The sequence below is a fragment of the Chelonia mydas genome, chromosome 9, assembly GCF_015237465.2.
Source record: "Chelonia mydas isolate rCheMyd1 chromosome 9, rCheMyd1.pri.v2, whole genome shotgun sequence".
Lineage (NCBI taxonomy): Eukaryota > Metazoa > Chordata > Testudines > Cheloniidae > Chelonia > Chelonia mydas.
Window position 1 is genome coordinate 48,309,358 of NC_057855.1, and position 15,079 is coordinate 48,324,436.

The following is a 15,079-nucleotide window of genomic DNA, read 5'->3' on the forward strand; positions in this document are numbered from 1 at the left end:
ATCCAATCGGTCTGTGCAAATCTTTCCCTAATAATCAGAGGTCACCTCCCTCTACTTCAAACGTATCTGTAACTGCTGTGACTCAGTGGCAGTTTAAAGGTTTACACGGGACCTCTATAACTAGTCCTCAATTCTACTCCTACCCTTTTCCACTTCCTTGGGACTGTCCAATTTCAAGGAATAAAAACCGATCACTTCAGTTCTATAGAAAACTGAAAAAAGCTGTAGCCTCCAGTTTTGAATTCATGCCAGAATCCAACCTCTTCCCCATCCTTTTTCATGTAAATTAAAATGAATGGAACATGTGGCGAAATCCTTTTATCAAAGTACAAAATGCTGTTACTAACCCCATTTTACCGCAGGGCAGTTAAGGACTTGGAGAGGGGGGTTACTGAGCTAATATTCTCCAGACCCAAGGTTCCTTTTTTCCAGGATCAAAGCACACCAAAGTCTGAAATCACTTGTTTAAAAAACAATCCTTAAAAATGAAGGTCTCGGTTTCCTTCTGTTCTTCAGGAAAGAGAAACCATAAATCCAGAGAAACCCTCTTCCCAGGGCAGAAACAGACCTCAGTCTCTAGTCTCTTCCTTCCTCAAGAAAGTGAGGTAGAAAATCCCATGTAAGCTTTAAGCAAACACTCTTTCTTCAGGATTGAGATGTGGAAAAGCCGTAAAGAAACTTTAAACAAACTCACACGTCTTAGAAATCTCACTTCTCTGGGAGCTGATTTCCCTCATTGTGGCTGGATCCATGCCCCCAGCAACAACCTACCTCTTCCTTTTAAGTACTCCTGGATAATTTCCAGAGAGGCTAAAACAGGGGTGGGCAAACTATGGCCCAGAGGCCACATCCGGCCCTCGAGCTCCCGCCAGGGAGCAAGATCCAGGGCTTGCCCTGCTCTGGCGCTCCAGCCGGGGAGCGGGGTCCGAGGCTTGCCCTGCTCCATGTGGCTCCTGGAAGCAGTGACATGTCCCTCTCCGGATCCTATGCGTAGGGGCAGCCAGGGGGCTCCACACACTGCCCCCACAGCTCCCATTGGCCAGGAACTGAGGCCAATGGGAGCTGCAGTGGCAGCTCCTGAAGAGGGGGCAGCACGCAGAGCTGTCTGGCCAGCCTAGGAGCGGGACATGCCACTGCTTCTGGGAGTTGCTTGAGGTAAGCACCGCCCGGAGCATGCACCCCTGACCCCTGACCCCTCCCACACCCCAACCCCCTGCCCCAGCCCTGATCCCCCTCCTGCCCTCAGTCCCAGCCCAGAGCACTCTCCTGCACCCCCAACCCCTCTTCCCACAATCCCTCTACTGTCGCGGATTGCTGCATGTCTGATCCCCAATAACTCTTTGGTGGCAATGTCATTAGTGGAAAACTAGATTACTTACTAGTAATTGGAGTCCTAATAATATATGGTCTCCACAGACCTATATTCCCTCACACTCCTTTCCTGTTGCATCAGGCCCTCTGTTTTTCCAGTCCAGGGGACATTAAATGAATGAGGAGAGGCCACATGCCTCTTTTTAATCTTTGTCTCACTGCTCATCTCCATGAGGGATAGCCCATGGACCTCTCTTGAGGCTTTCTGCTTTCAGCCATTCTCAGGTCTCACAGCTTGATATGCAGATTCCAAGAGTTGGACTACATGAAGGCAATATTTTTTTAGCACTCCTGTTATGCTAAGGAACTCAGCTTTTTTTATTTACACCATGAATATGAGACATAAATCGTTGCAACATGTTCTTGTTAGTTTTTTTTGTTTCGGAATCACTCTATTTCTACTGCCAGAAGCTGCTTCTTGTGCCAATACTGAATTGGGAATGTTTAGAATCAAAATGGGATACTTGATGTGCTCATTTTTACCTTGGTACCTAGAAGCCTCTTGCATAGCAGTGCTGGTGAGTTCTGAGGACAAATCACAGGGTTCTTTTCTATAGCACAGCTTTGCAAGTAAAGACTATTAAGTGGACATATGAACTTCCATACAGAACATTTTGGTTGTGGGTCCTTTCTGGACATGACGTTTGCAAGGAGTATTATGACCAAAAAAGATGGCAGGAGAGAACCCTATAGCGCAGTGATGACTGCTAAGAAGAGCCTATAATTAAATAAGTTGAACTTAATTTGTGTGTATATTCCCACAACCATTTGAACCTTTTTTCTTTAAGAGACTTTGGTGAGGAAAGTTGCTCTCGACATCAAACTGAAATGGAATCTATAAAGACTTACAAGTTATCTTCTCTGAAACTAAAGTTGAAATCTGTACCCTCCAGACACTGCCAAGTTTGGTTCGGATGTGTAGTAAGGAGAGATTGCTGGAGGAACGAGTAGAAGGAGCCGAAACACTTGCCTATCTAATTGAAACAGATGTTGAGCTCCAGAGAATTGCCAGTATTACAGACCATCTTATTGCAATGCTTTCTGACTACTTCAAGTATCCCAGCTCAGTCAGTGCAATCACTGATATCAAAAGGGTATGTGTTTTTCTCTGTCAGTTCAGAACTTCTAAGAGTACATGAAAGAGATTTTAAAACTGCAAATGTGTGTCTTAAGTACTCAGAACTTTAATTAAAATGGTCTTTCAATTGTTGCACTGCTGTATTAATACCTGATCCTACACCTCTTGAAATCAGTGGGAGTTGGATCAGGCCCTCAATGTTTTTGGCTCTTTAGGCACAAGACCTTTCTTTTGTTGTATGACTCTCCCTCCTCCCACACTGAGGAGGAACATTCCAGGCAGATAACACTGTAGGAGCAGTGAGCAGGCAAAGGCCTGTTAACCAAGCACTCTGCAAAGCACCTACTACACCACCTTCTAGACCGTTCTTTAGCCTCCTTTGCAATGGGAGCATGGAGTTGCAGACTCAGTCTCCCTGTCTTGCTTACTCTCTCTAACTCCCCCCCTCACTGGGGAAGGGAGAACATAAGAAAGGAATGTTGATCCCAGGGATGGAAAGTATTCTTGGCCTTCCCCCGCCCCTTCTTCCACTGATTTGGAATGTACTCCAGAAAGACAAAGGCCCTGTAATCCCATTTGGTTCTGGAATAGCCCGGGAAAGCACAGTTGGCAGATTTAGTTCCCAAACTCCTATAATATGGGGCTGCTCCTGCTTACCCATGTTTACAAAATGCTCTGAGAGCCACACACGAAAAAATACCACATAAGTACAACGAATTGTTAGCCAAATTTTAAATGGAATAAACAAGACAAAAAAAGAGGTTCAGTAATTGGCTGGGAAGCATTAGACATTGGCTAGAGAACCAAAACACCAACATTCCAGACCTGAGTCTGACACTGTTTTTAACACTTTTTATGAATGTGCAGAGCAAAGATCAGCGGCATTGCTCATGTATGCCTAACTCAGCCATGTGGTGAGTGTATTTTGTGAAATGGATAATATCTTGTAAGTTGTAGATGGAATGAGGCAGGGCTCTGCAGAATAAATTGATTGTCCTATTTAAAAATTGTATATAATCATGAAGTAATGTACTGTACTGTAATGCGGATGCACTGGGGCAGAGTTAAGCTTATTCAGACAACCTTACCTTTGGCATTTCCTGACTTTTGAGTGCTTTACCCTGCAACCTCAACATTCCCTTGACAATGTTTTTCATGTTGAATTAAATAGGTACCATTGCTTCATCTGTTGGAGCCTTTCGGCCAAAGTTCTAAGAGTCGTTCTGGTCCCTTAATGCCATTCATTTTTATGGGACTGCAATCTGGATCCTGTGGCACCTTAAAGACTAACAGATTTATTTGGGCATAAGCTTTCGTGGGTAAAAAAAACCACTTCTTCAGATGCATGGAGTGAAAATTACAGAAATAGGCATAAATATATATTGGCACATGAAGAAAAGGGAGTGAGTTACCTTACAAGTGGAGAGCCAATGTTGAAGGCCAATTCTATCAGGGTGGATGTGGTCCACTCCCAATAATTGATGAGGAAGTGACTGTAAGGTAAGGTAACTCCCTTCTCTTCATGTGCCAATATATATTTATGCCTGTTTCTGTAATTTTCACTCCATGCATCTGAAGAAGTGGGTTTTTTACCCATGAAATCTTATGCCCAAATAAATCTGTTAGTCTTTAAGGTACCACTGGACTCCTCATTGTTTTTGTGGATACAGACTAACACGGCTACCCCTTTGATATCTAGATCCTAGTAAATCTAGTTGTTTTCCCCCAATCTGACCATGTAACTCTTTCTGTGGGGTGGACATGGCGAAAGGAGGACATTTTGGTCTGACTTGTAGAGGAGGAAGAGAGTGGGACTCATTTTGTTTTGGAAAATGTAACTAATCTCATCCTGTATTTTGAGAGGTTGCATACATATGTTTCTTGGTTATTACTGTTTATCTGTATAGGCTACAATTCAGCAAACCACTCACATGTGTGCTTAACTTTAATTATTGACTTCAATGGGACATAAACACATACTCAAAGTTAATCTACAGTTTCAGTGGTGATCCTGCCTGTTTGGTGTGTAATGCAATCAAAACTCAAGTAAACAGGCACTAACCTATAACGTTTAAGAAAATACCATGTGCAAGTTTAAATGATCTCTCATAAAGCATCTGACTTCGATTTACTTTTTTCAATAGCTTGACCATGATTTAAAGCATGCTCACGAACTGCGCCAGGCTGCGTTCAAGCTGTATGCTTCACTTGGAGCAAATGATGAAGACATCCGGAAGAAGGTGAGTCTGGGAGAGGGTCATCCTTTGGTGTTGGCAGTCATCATGCAGTGAGTGACGTCAACCTGGAAGTCATGGTGGAGTGCATTATCACTGATTGAGATAAAGCAGAGAGAATAAAAGCATAAGTGAAGAATGAATAGAATGCAACTTTGGTTTTTGTTCTCGTGTGAACATGTTGGATTTACAAATAATGTGTTATGTTAACCTTATGGTGCAGTTCTTCTGCATGAGTTCCAGAGAAATTTGATTTCACGCTGTGATGCAACAAACGCTATGACAAAATATAATACTATAAATGCTTATTTATGGAAACACCTCCTTTCTAATGCCATAAAGAAATTCACATCTCTCGTATATTGTCCTTCAATATATGGCCTAGTTATATTCTTAAAGCTTTATATGCACAATATTTGCGTACTAGTAAAAATTAAGTGATGTGTTTATGGTAAGTGGTCAGCGGAAATTAAAAATCTCTAAAAATGGTTTTGATATTGTAGCATATCCCTTTATTCTTCTTCTAGCAGTGTCCTTATGGGTGCTCCACTGAGGTGTATCGGTGCCCCTGCACCTCTAATCGGAGAAATTTGGTAGGAGTGTTCACATGCAATCTCCCTCCCTTGTGGTCTGCCTCTAGGCTATCTAGCACTGAATGGGCAAACTGCCTTCAGTTCCTTCTCGACCACCTTTGGCCTCGAATGGAATGAGCAGTAGTGTCTTCCTTCTTTACATTGATAGTGTTTAATATAAATGGTAGCTATTCTTAGAGTTTCCATTTCTTTTTAGTAGTCTAGAGGTTCCATTTTTCAGTTTAAAAAAAAAACAAACTTTTTCTTTCACCATTTCCTGCCTTTTGTAGGGGGGATTGTTGGGGGGGATTGCCCAGTTCCCTGGCTTCAAAAGGTGCCTTTCCTGCAAGGAGGCAATCACAATAATGGACAGACACTCTCATTACATCTGGTGCCTTGGAGAGAGAGACATTCTGCAGAAGTGCACCTTTTGCCAACTGCTAATGGTGAGATCTTGTAAGAACTCCAGGTTTCAGAGTAACAGCTGTGTTAGTCTGTATTCGCAAAAAGAAAAGGAGTACTTGTGGCACCTTAGAGACTAACCAATTTATTTGAGCATAAGCTTTCGTGAGTTACAGCTCACTTCGTCGGATGCATTCTGTGGAAAGTATAGAAGATCTTTTTATACACACAAAGCATGAAAGAATGGGTGTTTACCACTACAAAAGGTTTTCTCTCCCCCTTCCCCACTCTCCTGCTGGTAATAGCTTATCTAAAGTGATCACTCTCCTTACAATGTGTATGATAATCAAGTTGGGCCATTTCCAGCACAAATCCAGGATTTAACAAGAACGTCGGGGGGGGGGGGGGGTAGGAAAAAAGAAGGGGAAATAGGTTACTTTGCATAATGACTTAGCCACTCCCAGTCTCTATTCAAGCCTAAGTTAATTGTATCCAATTTGCAAATGAATTCCAATTCAACTCTCTCTCGCTGGAGTCTGGTTTTGAAGTTTTTTTGTTGTAATACCGCAACTTTCATGTCTGTAATCGCGTGACCAGAGAGATTGAAGTGTTCTCCGACTGGTTTATGAATGTTATAATTCTTGACATCTGATTTGTGTCCATTTATTCTTTTACGTAGAGACTGTCCAGTTTGACCAATGTACATGGCAGAGGGGCATTGCTGGCACATGATGGCATATATAACATTGGTGGATGTGCAGGTGAACGAGCCTCTGATAGTGTCGCTGATGTTATTAGGCCCTGTGATGGTGTCCCCTGAATAGATATGTGGGCACAGTTGGCAACGGGCTTTGTTGCAAGGATAGGTTCCTGGGTTAGTGGTTCTGTTGTGTGGTATGTGGTTGCTGGTGAGTATTTGCTTCAGGTTGGGGGGCTGTCTGTAGGCAAGGACTGGCCTGTCTCCCAAGATTTGTGAGAGTGTTGGGTCATCCTTCAGGATAGGTTGTAGATCCTTAATAATGCGTTGGAGGGGTTTTAGTAGGGGGCTGAAGGTGACGGCTAGTGGCGTTCTGTTATTTTCTTTGTTGGGCCTGTCCTGTAGTAGGTGACTTCTGGGAACTCTTCTGGCTCTATCAATCTGTTTCTTCACTTCCGCAGGTGGGTATTGTAGTTGTAAGAATGCTTGATAGAGATCTTGTAGGTGTTTGTCTCTGTCTGAGGGGTTGGAGCAAATGCGGTTGTATCGCAGAGCTTGGCTGTAGATGATGGATCGTGTGGTGTGGTCAGGGTGAAAGCTGGAGGCATGTAGGTAGGAATAGCGGTCAGTAGGTTTCCGGTATAGGTTGGTGTTTATGTGACCATCGTTTATTAGCACTGTAGTGTCCAGGAAGTGGATCTCTTGTGTGGACTGGACCAGGCTGAGGTTGATGGTGGGATGGAAATTGTTGAAATCATGGTGGAATTCCTCAAGGGCTTTAAGAAGAACTTAAGAACTAAGAACTCTGGAGCTCAAGTTGAAACTTCTCCTCAGGGAGGGTGCACTTAAGCTGCCAACTGACCCTGGTCCTGAAGCCTCATCAGGATGCAGATTGTCCCCAGAGCCTTCAACCCCCAGATGGGTGAGATCATGGAAAAAGTCTGCTGACTCCCCCCTCAAAGCCTCTAGAAAAAAGGTTCCAAGCCCTCAAACTAGTCCTTGACCAGCCAGAGAGGATCCCCGGCATCCTCAGTTATCTCGGTACCGATGGCTCTGAAGTGCGGTACCCAGAAACATCAGGAACCCTCCACTGAGCTTTGCCATGGCACCTAAAGATTTTTATGTGCATAGGCTTGGAAGCAACTGCACTGTCTGCCAGGGATGAGGACAGAGACTGTACCACCTCTAAGAGATCAGCATTGACACCCTCGGCATTGAGTGCATCAAGCAACCCTCATCAGAGCATTCCTACATAAACAACCATCAATACTGACAAGTCAGCACCAGCACTCCTTGACAGCAGTGAGCATATCAATGGTACTTCAGGAGTTATGTTTCTTGAGGAATCTTATGGTCACGGAGTAACCAGAGTCCCTGCTACTTGGTACCGGAGCCCCAGTACCAAGTACATCTAGATCACTGGAATCAACAGCGCCACTGGGCCATTTACCCACAGCATCCCAGTCAGCTCCACCCTTCTCCAGCAGGGAGTCATACAGTGACCAGGATGACCATCTCTCCCTGGCATCACACCATGGATCACCATTGCAACATCAGGGACCTTGAATATTCTGCACACTTCCTCCTCTTCCAGAATTGCCTTCCCAATTAACAAGGCACTTCTGGACCCTGCCAAGATGATCTGGTAGATACCAGCCTCCACTGCACCAATGTGCAAAAGAGCCGACAAGAAGTATTACATTCCTCCTAAGGAGGCAGACTTCCTCTTTACGCACCATCAACGTAACTGTATAGTAGCAGATGCGGTTAATGCACGAGGAAAGCAACATCATGCCGGATCAATCCCATATGATAGAGATTGGAAGAGGACCTTTTGTAGGGGGGATTGTTGGGGGGAATTACCCAGTTCCCCTGGCTTCAAAAGGTGCCTTTCCTGCAAGGAGGCAATCACAATAATGGACAGACACTCTCATTACATCTGATTCCTTGTAGGGAGATACATTAGCTAGACCTCTTTGGGAGGAAGGCATACTCTTTGGCGACATTATGATTCAGGGTCACAAATTACCAAGCCGTAATGGCTAAATATGACTACATAAAATAAGGGAAACTCAACATGTTTATTGGCCACTTCTCAGAGGCACAAAAGGGACAATTTCAGGCCATCGTCAAAGAGGGCCAGTTAGCAGCCAGAACAGTGCTGCAATCCACACTGGACACCACAGACACAGTGGCCCACTCAGTCTCGACCGCAGTAGTAATGAGGTGGGCATCCTGGTTACACCTCTCAGGATTGCCCAAGGAAGTGCAGATGACACTCAAGGATCTCCTGTTCAAAGGGCCCAAACTTTTCACCGGTAAGACTGATGCATCTTTCCACGCCTTAACTTAAAGGACTCCAGGGCCACACTACACTCCCTGGGAATCTCACATCAGGACCAACGAGGAAATACGGCTCACAACCACCTCACAGATCCCGACCATCCCAGTTCCTCCAATCACAACAGTGTTATGGCTCACAGCATAAGAGACCCAGGATGCAAAAGTGAAAGCTGTCATCCTCCCATTCCTCAATCTCTCAACCCTCATTCTCTAAGCATCAGTTTAGTATCATACCTTATGCAGCTGGCAGTATTTTCTCCAATTCCTCACCTTTGGCCCATTCCTCACCTCACCAAAACGACAACGGACCCTTCACCCCAACTTAAGGATCCTCCAACTCCAGGCTTGCATCTTCTCGGTTCCAAAACTTAGAGAGCAAATACTCTGAGGAGATGAAAAAGGTGTTACTACATAGCATGAAATCTACCACTTGTCGTACTTACCTGCGAAAATGGAAATGATTCCAAATTTGGTGCGATTCCAAACAAGTGGACCCAACATTTTCCTCCATCCCTTCAATTCTGAGTTGCATTGTAGATCTCAGAAGGTCTGGACTCTCTCTTCTTAGTTCACTTAAAGTATATTTCGTGGCCTTCCACCATCCAGTGTTCAGTATTTGCCCACCGAATGACATGTAGATTCCTTACGGGCATGGGAAACTTCTTCCCACGTGTCAGACCGTCCACCCCAACCTAGGACCTCAGTCTAGTTCTGAGAACATTGACTAAACCACCCTTCAAGTCTATGGCTTCTTGCTCTGTTATACCTGTCCATGAAGACAGCATTTTTAGTGGCCATAACCTCAGCATGAAGGATAGGGGAAATAGTGGGGCTGATGGCACATCTGCTGTTCACGGTTTTCTTTGAAGACTGTCACCTTGAGGCTACACCCCAAGTTCCGCTCCACCCCAGTAGCCTACTCCTTTCATGTGAATCAGCTAATCCACCTTCCTTTAAAGATGTCCCCATCTCAGAAATCTGCAGGGCAGCATTCTGGGCCTCTGGCCACGCTTTCGCGGAATATTATACGATTACTCAAGACTCAATCTCTGATGCCATCTTCGGCTCTGAAGAACTATCATCAATAACAGAAGCCCCAGCACTCCATGGGGGATACTGCTGTGAAGTCACCTACAATGGAGTGTCCATAGGGACGGTACTCAAAGAAGAAGAGGAAGTTACTCAACTTGTGCAGTAACAATGGTTCTTTAAGATGTGTAGCTCTATGGATGCTCCACAACCAGCCTTCTCCCCTTTACTTCTGTGTTCTCGAGGAGGGGCTCTGCCCTTTGAGTAGAGAAGGAATTGAGGGTGGTTTGCCTGCGCAGTGCTATGTAGCCTTGAGATGGGCTGACCAGACACGGCTACCAAAATTCTCCCATTAGGGGAGCAGATACACCTAGAATGAAGCACCCATAGGGTGACACATCTCAAAGTACCATCTTTTCTGCACAAGGTGAGTAACTTCCTCTTGTTTTGCAGTGTAGCATAATGCAAGCTTTTTCTCAGAAGTAAACATAAGGAATCAGTAATGTTTAAAAGTAGATTCATGGCTAGCTCCTACCAGGCAAACAACACTGGAGATGGCAGTGCAAATAAAATGATGAGTGGCAATTGTAAAATCAGTGTGATCACCAGTGATAATGACCAGAGTATTCTCTCCTACTTGGCTTGTCCTCATCTGTGCATATGAGGCACTTAACTCCACTTGGAGCTTGTTAGTTCTGATAGACCTTGACAGATGTTTGTGGTAACCTAAGAGTGAAATGTGGTGATAGAATTGCTATGAAAATAAATATTGGATTTTTATTATGCATAAGATAGGATAAAAAAGCAAGAATGACATATCACAACACACAATACTGCATGATCCAGGTCAGAACTATTAGGCCATGTCTTACAGAACTATTAGACCATGTCTTAAGCTTACCGTGGCACACCTGTACTAATACAGCTGTCCCACTATAAGAGCGCTTGTGTAGCTGTGTTATGCCGACAGGAGAGAGCTCTCCGGTCGACATAATAAAAACAGATCAACGAGCGGTGGTAGTTGTATTGGCAGGAGAGCATATCCCACCAATAGCGCAATACACCCAAGCGCTTATGCTGACAAAACTTATGTCGTTCAGAGGTGTGTTTTCTTTCACACCTCTGAGCGACAAAAGTTTTTCTGACATAAGTGCTAGTGTAGACTTGTCCTATGTGTCCTCTTCGTGTGACACACTTAAAAAATCTACAGTTGTACATAGTTAGTTTTACAGTTTTTACCATTTTTATTGTTTTTGTTGTAGTTTTTAATAGTTTGATAGTTTTAGAAGTAGGATTGGGGTTCCTATTTGGGGAGTTTTGTTCCCCATGAACACCCCTCCCCCCTGGACCCACATGTTGGTACTGGACCATGCCATAATCCCCAGGCTTTACAATCTGTGCCTCCTGCCCCGCGTTCCTTCTCGAGTCAACGACGAACATCAACTCTGCCTCTTACTGCTTGGGAGAAGCCAACATTGCATCCAGGTGCAGTATCTGCTAGTCCTTCCCTAGCCATACCTGAGAAGGCCGGGCTCTCCGCCTCCAAAAGCACCTCCTAGAAGTCCCCATGAGGCCTCATTTGGACCCTGGCCGCGGAGAGACCCCCATCTCCCCTCCGTACATCGGGCTGAGGCTGCCAGGAGTGCACCACCAACTATGGAGGCAGAGGCCAGCACTGGTGGTACCACCACTATGGACCCTGCACCGGGGACTAGTCAGGAGGTAAGAAAGCATGTACATAAGCATGGCGATAAGTTTTCCTCTAAGCCTAAGAAGGGAACGAACTCTAGTCATGGGGACGAGCGTGCCCTAACACGCACAAACATTAAAAAAAGCTGCATAAATCGACAGATCCGCCAGTATTGAGTACAGACCCACACACAGTTAACATAAGCATCCCTGAGAGCCAGAGAGCCATCCAATCCAGGGAAAATCATTGCTCCCATTCCAGTTCCAGGGACTGAAAAAGTGCCCTTGACTCCAGGGAGGTCGTGAAAAGTGCCACAGCCCCAGGAAGTGTTTGTCCTGGGAAAGCCAAGGTCCTCACCCCTTCTGGGGCCCTGTACTTTCAGGGGGATCTCCGGCACCAGATATGAAGTATCTGAGGCACTCCTCACCTCTCGCTCCAACAGCGTACACACTTCCACCGGCTCTGACAGTGCAGCCGATGGTACTGAGTTTTCATTTTTGGAGGACTCGGATGAGAGTCAAGGACCGTCCATCCCATCCCACCACTATGAGGAGGACTTCCACATCATGGCAGCATCCTCAACTCCAGCAGCCTCAGAGCCACTGGTTTCCCCTGCCATGGGGCCCTCCTCAGCAGCTTCCGGAACCATTATGCTGGCCCTATGGGGATCCTGGCCCCAATACCCACCATTAGAACCTGCCTGTTCGATTAGGGAGGCTTCACCTATTTCACCGTCATGGGTGCCTTTGAGCTCGGAACCAGTAATGGGAGATGAGCCACTCAGTCCAGCTCGGACAGTATTGCGGAACAGTTGAGATTCCTGTTGTCCTCTCCTGATGCAGCAGTGGCTTCAACATCCCCCAATCTTCTGATGACTACTACCAATTCCAGGCTCTCTTGCATAGAATGGCGGGTGAGCTTCACATTCCTCTGGAGGAAATCCAAGACACTGAGCATAAGCTGCTGGATATACTTCACTCATCAGAGCCAACTAGAGTTGCTCTTCCAATCAACAATGCCATTCTTGAGCCAGCTCACACAGTTTGACATACAGTGGCCATATGTACACTTACCCCAAAGGTGGCAGAAAAAAAGATACTGTGTACTAGCCAAGGGGTCTAAATTTCTGTTCTCACACCCAATTCACTTGTGGTCCAGGCAGCAATGGAACGGGCTAGGCAGCAGCATCCATGCTCTACCCATCTGACAAGGAGGGCAAGAGACTGGACCTTTTAGGCTACAAAGTCTTTTCTTGAGCCAGCCTTCAATTCAGGATTTCGAATGATCAGGCATTATTTGCCAAATATGATTTCCTGAATTACAGCAAATTGGAGGACTGTGTCAAGAAACTGCCACAACAGGACCGGGCCTGCTTTCAGGCAATAGTTGAGATGGGGATGGTGGTAGCAAAGACCTCGCTCCAATCAGCAGCAGGTGCGGCAGATACTTTATTATGCTCAGTTGCCACTGGCATCATCATGAGGAGGGAGTCGTGGCTCCATTCCTCTGGTTTTCCCAGGGAGGTGCAAAACATCACTGAAGACTTCCCTTTCAGTGCATCCCATCTTTTCAACCAGAAAATGGACAATTCCCTCCACACTCTCAAGGATTCAAGAGCTACACTCTGTTCCTTGGATACTGCACACCAGCGCCAAAGCTAAGTTCTACTGCCACAGTCTGCACAGTGTTACAGAGCCTTTCAGATTTTCCATCAGCAGCCTTATGAATCACCAAGAAAGCATCAGAAGAAAACCACCGTCAGGCAAAGAGAGTAGATACTATTGTCTAATTGATGAGTTCAGTGGTTCCATAAGGGGAAATAAGGGTGGTTGTTTCTAAGGTAAGTTCTCTTTTCATATGCAAAATTTAGAATGTTATCGATAAACCACAGCAAAACAGTAGCATTTACAAGTAATACAAAAGTTGTCCACCTTATGTTGTTTATGCACCATTAACTTTTTTCTCCAGATCATTGAGACTGAAAATATGATGGACCGAATTGTGAATGGTTTGTCTGAGTCTAGTATCAAGGTGCGGCTATCTGCAGTCAGGTATGAGCCTTCCTTGTCTAATTAAAATAATTTTCAGAGTGTTTAACTCTGCTTTTTTTTTTGGTCCTTGATTTGCTGTCCATCAAACACTAAAACTAACGTAAAGTAGTTTCTAGTCTCTGAAAATTCATCAAAGATGATAGTAAAATATTTCTTGGTGTTTGTTGTATTAATTATCATCAAATTCCTAGCTATATCTGTATGGAGAGAAACAGTGAAAGTATTTCACAGACCTCATTTCATTTTTCTTTGTAGATGTTTGCACAGTTTGTCCCGGTCTGTGCAGCAGCTACGGACGAGTTTCCAGGATCACGCCGTATGGAAACCCTTAATGAAGGTGAGATGAAAAATAGCAAGAATCACACACTTGGAAGTGGATGTGACCTGTTCATCAGTTACAGTGTCTTTTTGTAGAATCTTAGTAGGTATCACCTTGACATCTGATATGTGTGATCTGTTCTGGAGGCTCACAAATCAGCAAAAGCCCAGTAAAAACAAACAGTGTCGTTGCCTGCACTTTCTCTTTCGAAATGTAACACAATCTATTACAAAATATGACAGGCATTGAGAGCCAGATTGCCCCTAGCCCTTACTCAGCAACATAGGAAAGGGCTCCCCTGCTTAGCCTATAACTGGCAACTGAGGTTGAGGCTGCAGCTGTTTTGTGGAGGGGATATTGATCCTACATTCCACCTGCAATACTTTCCCAGAGAGTGGGATGCTGGAAGAGGCAGGGCCATGATGTGGGTAGAGCATTCCTCTTCAGCCTAATGCAAAATCTCTCATATTGCATTGTCACATGCACTGCAGTTTATTGAATGACTGAGTGGTTGTGAAGAATGGGTTGTATTGAATTAGTGAAAAAGGACAGAGGAAGACTAATTGCACTGCACATACTACTCTATGGGAAAATGGCAGCTTCTGGAGGAGAGAATGGGCAAACCAACCAGAAACAGTGTGCAAGGCTAAGAGATTTTGTTCCTGTGATTTGCCTAGTTAAGCATAGAACAAAAGAGCAGATGTGCTGGTACAAGTGAGAGAGAGAATGAGGAAGCTGTGAGGCACTCTGTGCAGAGTGTTTCCTGTTTCTGCAGTTCCCCGTTTGCCCTCAAGTATGCAGGGTGGCTAAGCTTATTGCATAGAAGCCAATGTTGTTATACTGAATAGCTGACACCTCCATGAAAACCTGTTCAGTCACAGCTTTGATCAAAAAAGCAAATAAGATGATATGTTACCTGAAGAAACAGAGTACAGCGTTTCTGTAATACTACTAATAAATAATAATGGAAATATTATAATGTTGTTTTGTAAATCAGCGGTATAACCATACCTAGACAGTGTGTTCAGTTCTGGGCACTTGACCTCAAAAATCATACAGCGGAAATAGGAAAGGTACAGAGAAGGGCAACAAAAATGAGTAGACAAATAGAAAGATTAGGGCCATATAACTTAGAGAGTTGATGAATTAGTGATGACATGGTGGAGGTATATAAAATAATGAATAATGTAAAAAGGTCAGCCAAAAATTCCTGTTTACGATTTTTCATGTTACTAGAACAAGGAGACACTCAATGAAATTAAAAGGCAGCAAATTTTAAACTGAAAAAGGGAA

The 15,079-nt window shown here is 44.6% G+C and overlaps 1 protein-coding gene across 17 annotated transcripts in view; it reads left to right on the forward strand.

Moving 5' to 3' along the window:
• ARMC8 (armadillo repeat containing 8) overlaps positions 1-15,079 on the forward strand; it is a 179,896-nt gene that overhangs the window by 129,593 nt on the left and 35,224 nt on the right. For 13 of the 17 annotated variants that reach the window (XM_037909429.2, XM_043523054.1, XM_037909430.2 and 10 more), the window contains 4 exons: positions 2,265-2,465; positions 4,594-4,689; positions 13,385-13,467; positions 13,723-13,804. In XM_037909429.2, the coding sequence (XP_037765357.1) occupies positions 2,265-2,465; positions 4,594-4,689; positions 13,385-13,467; positions 13,723-13,804 (462 nt within the window). The remainder of the gene's footprint in view (positions 1-2,264; positions 2,466-4,593; positions 4,690-13,384; positions 13,468-13,722; positions 13,805-15,079) is intronic. The other 4 variants (XM_043523056.1, XM_043523058.1, XM_037909432.2 and 1 more) reach the window with 1 other exon arrangement.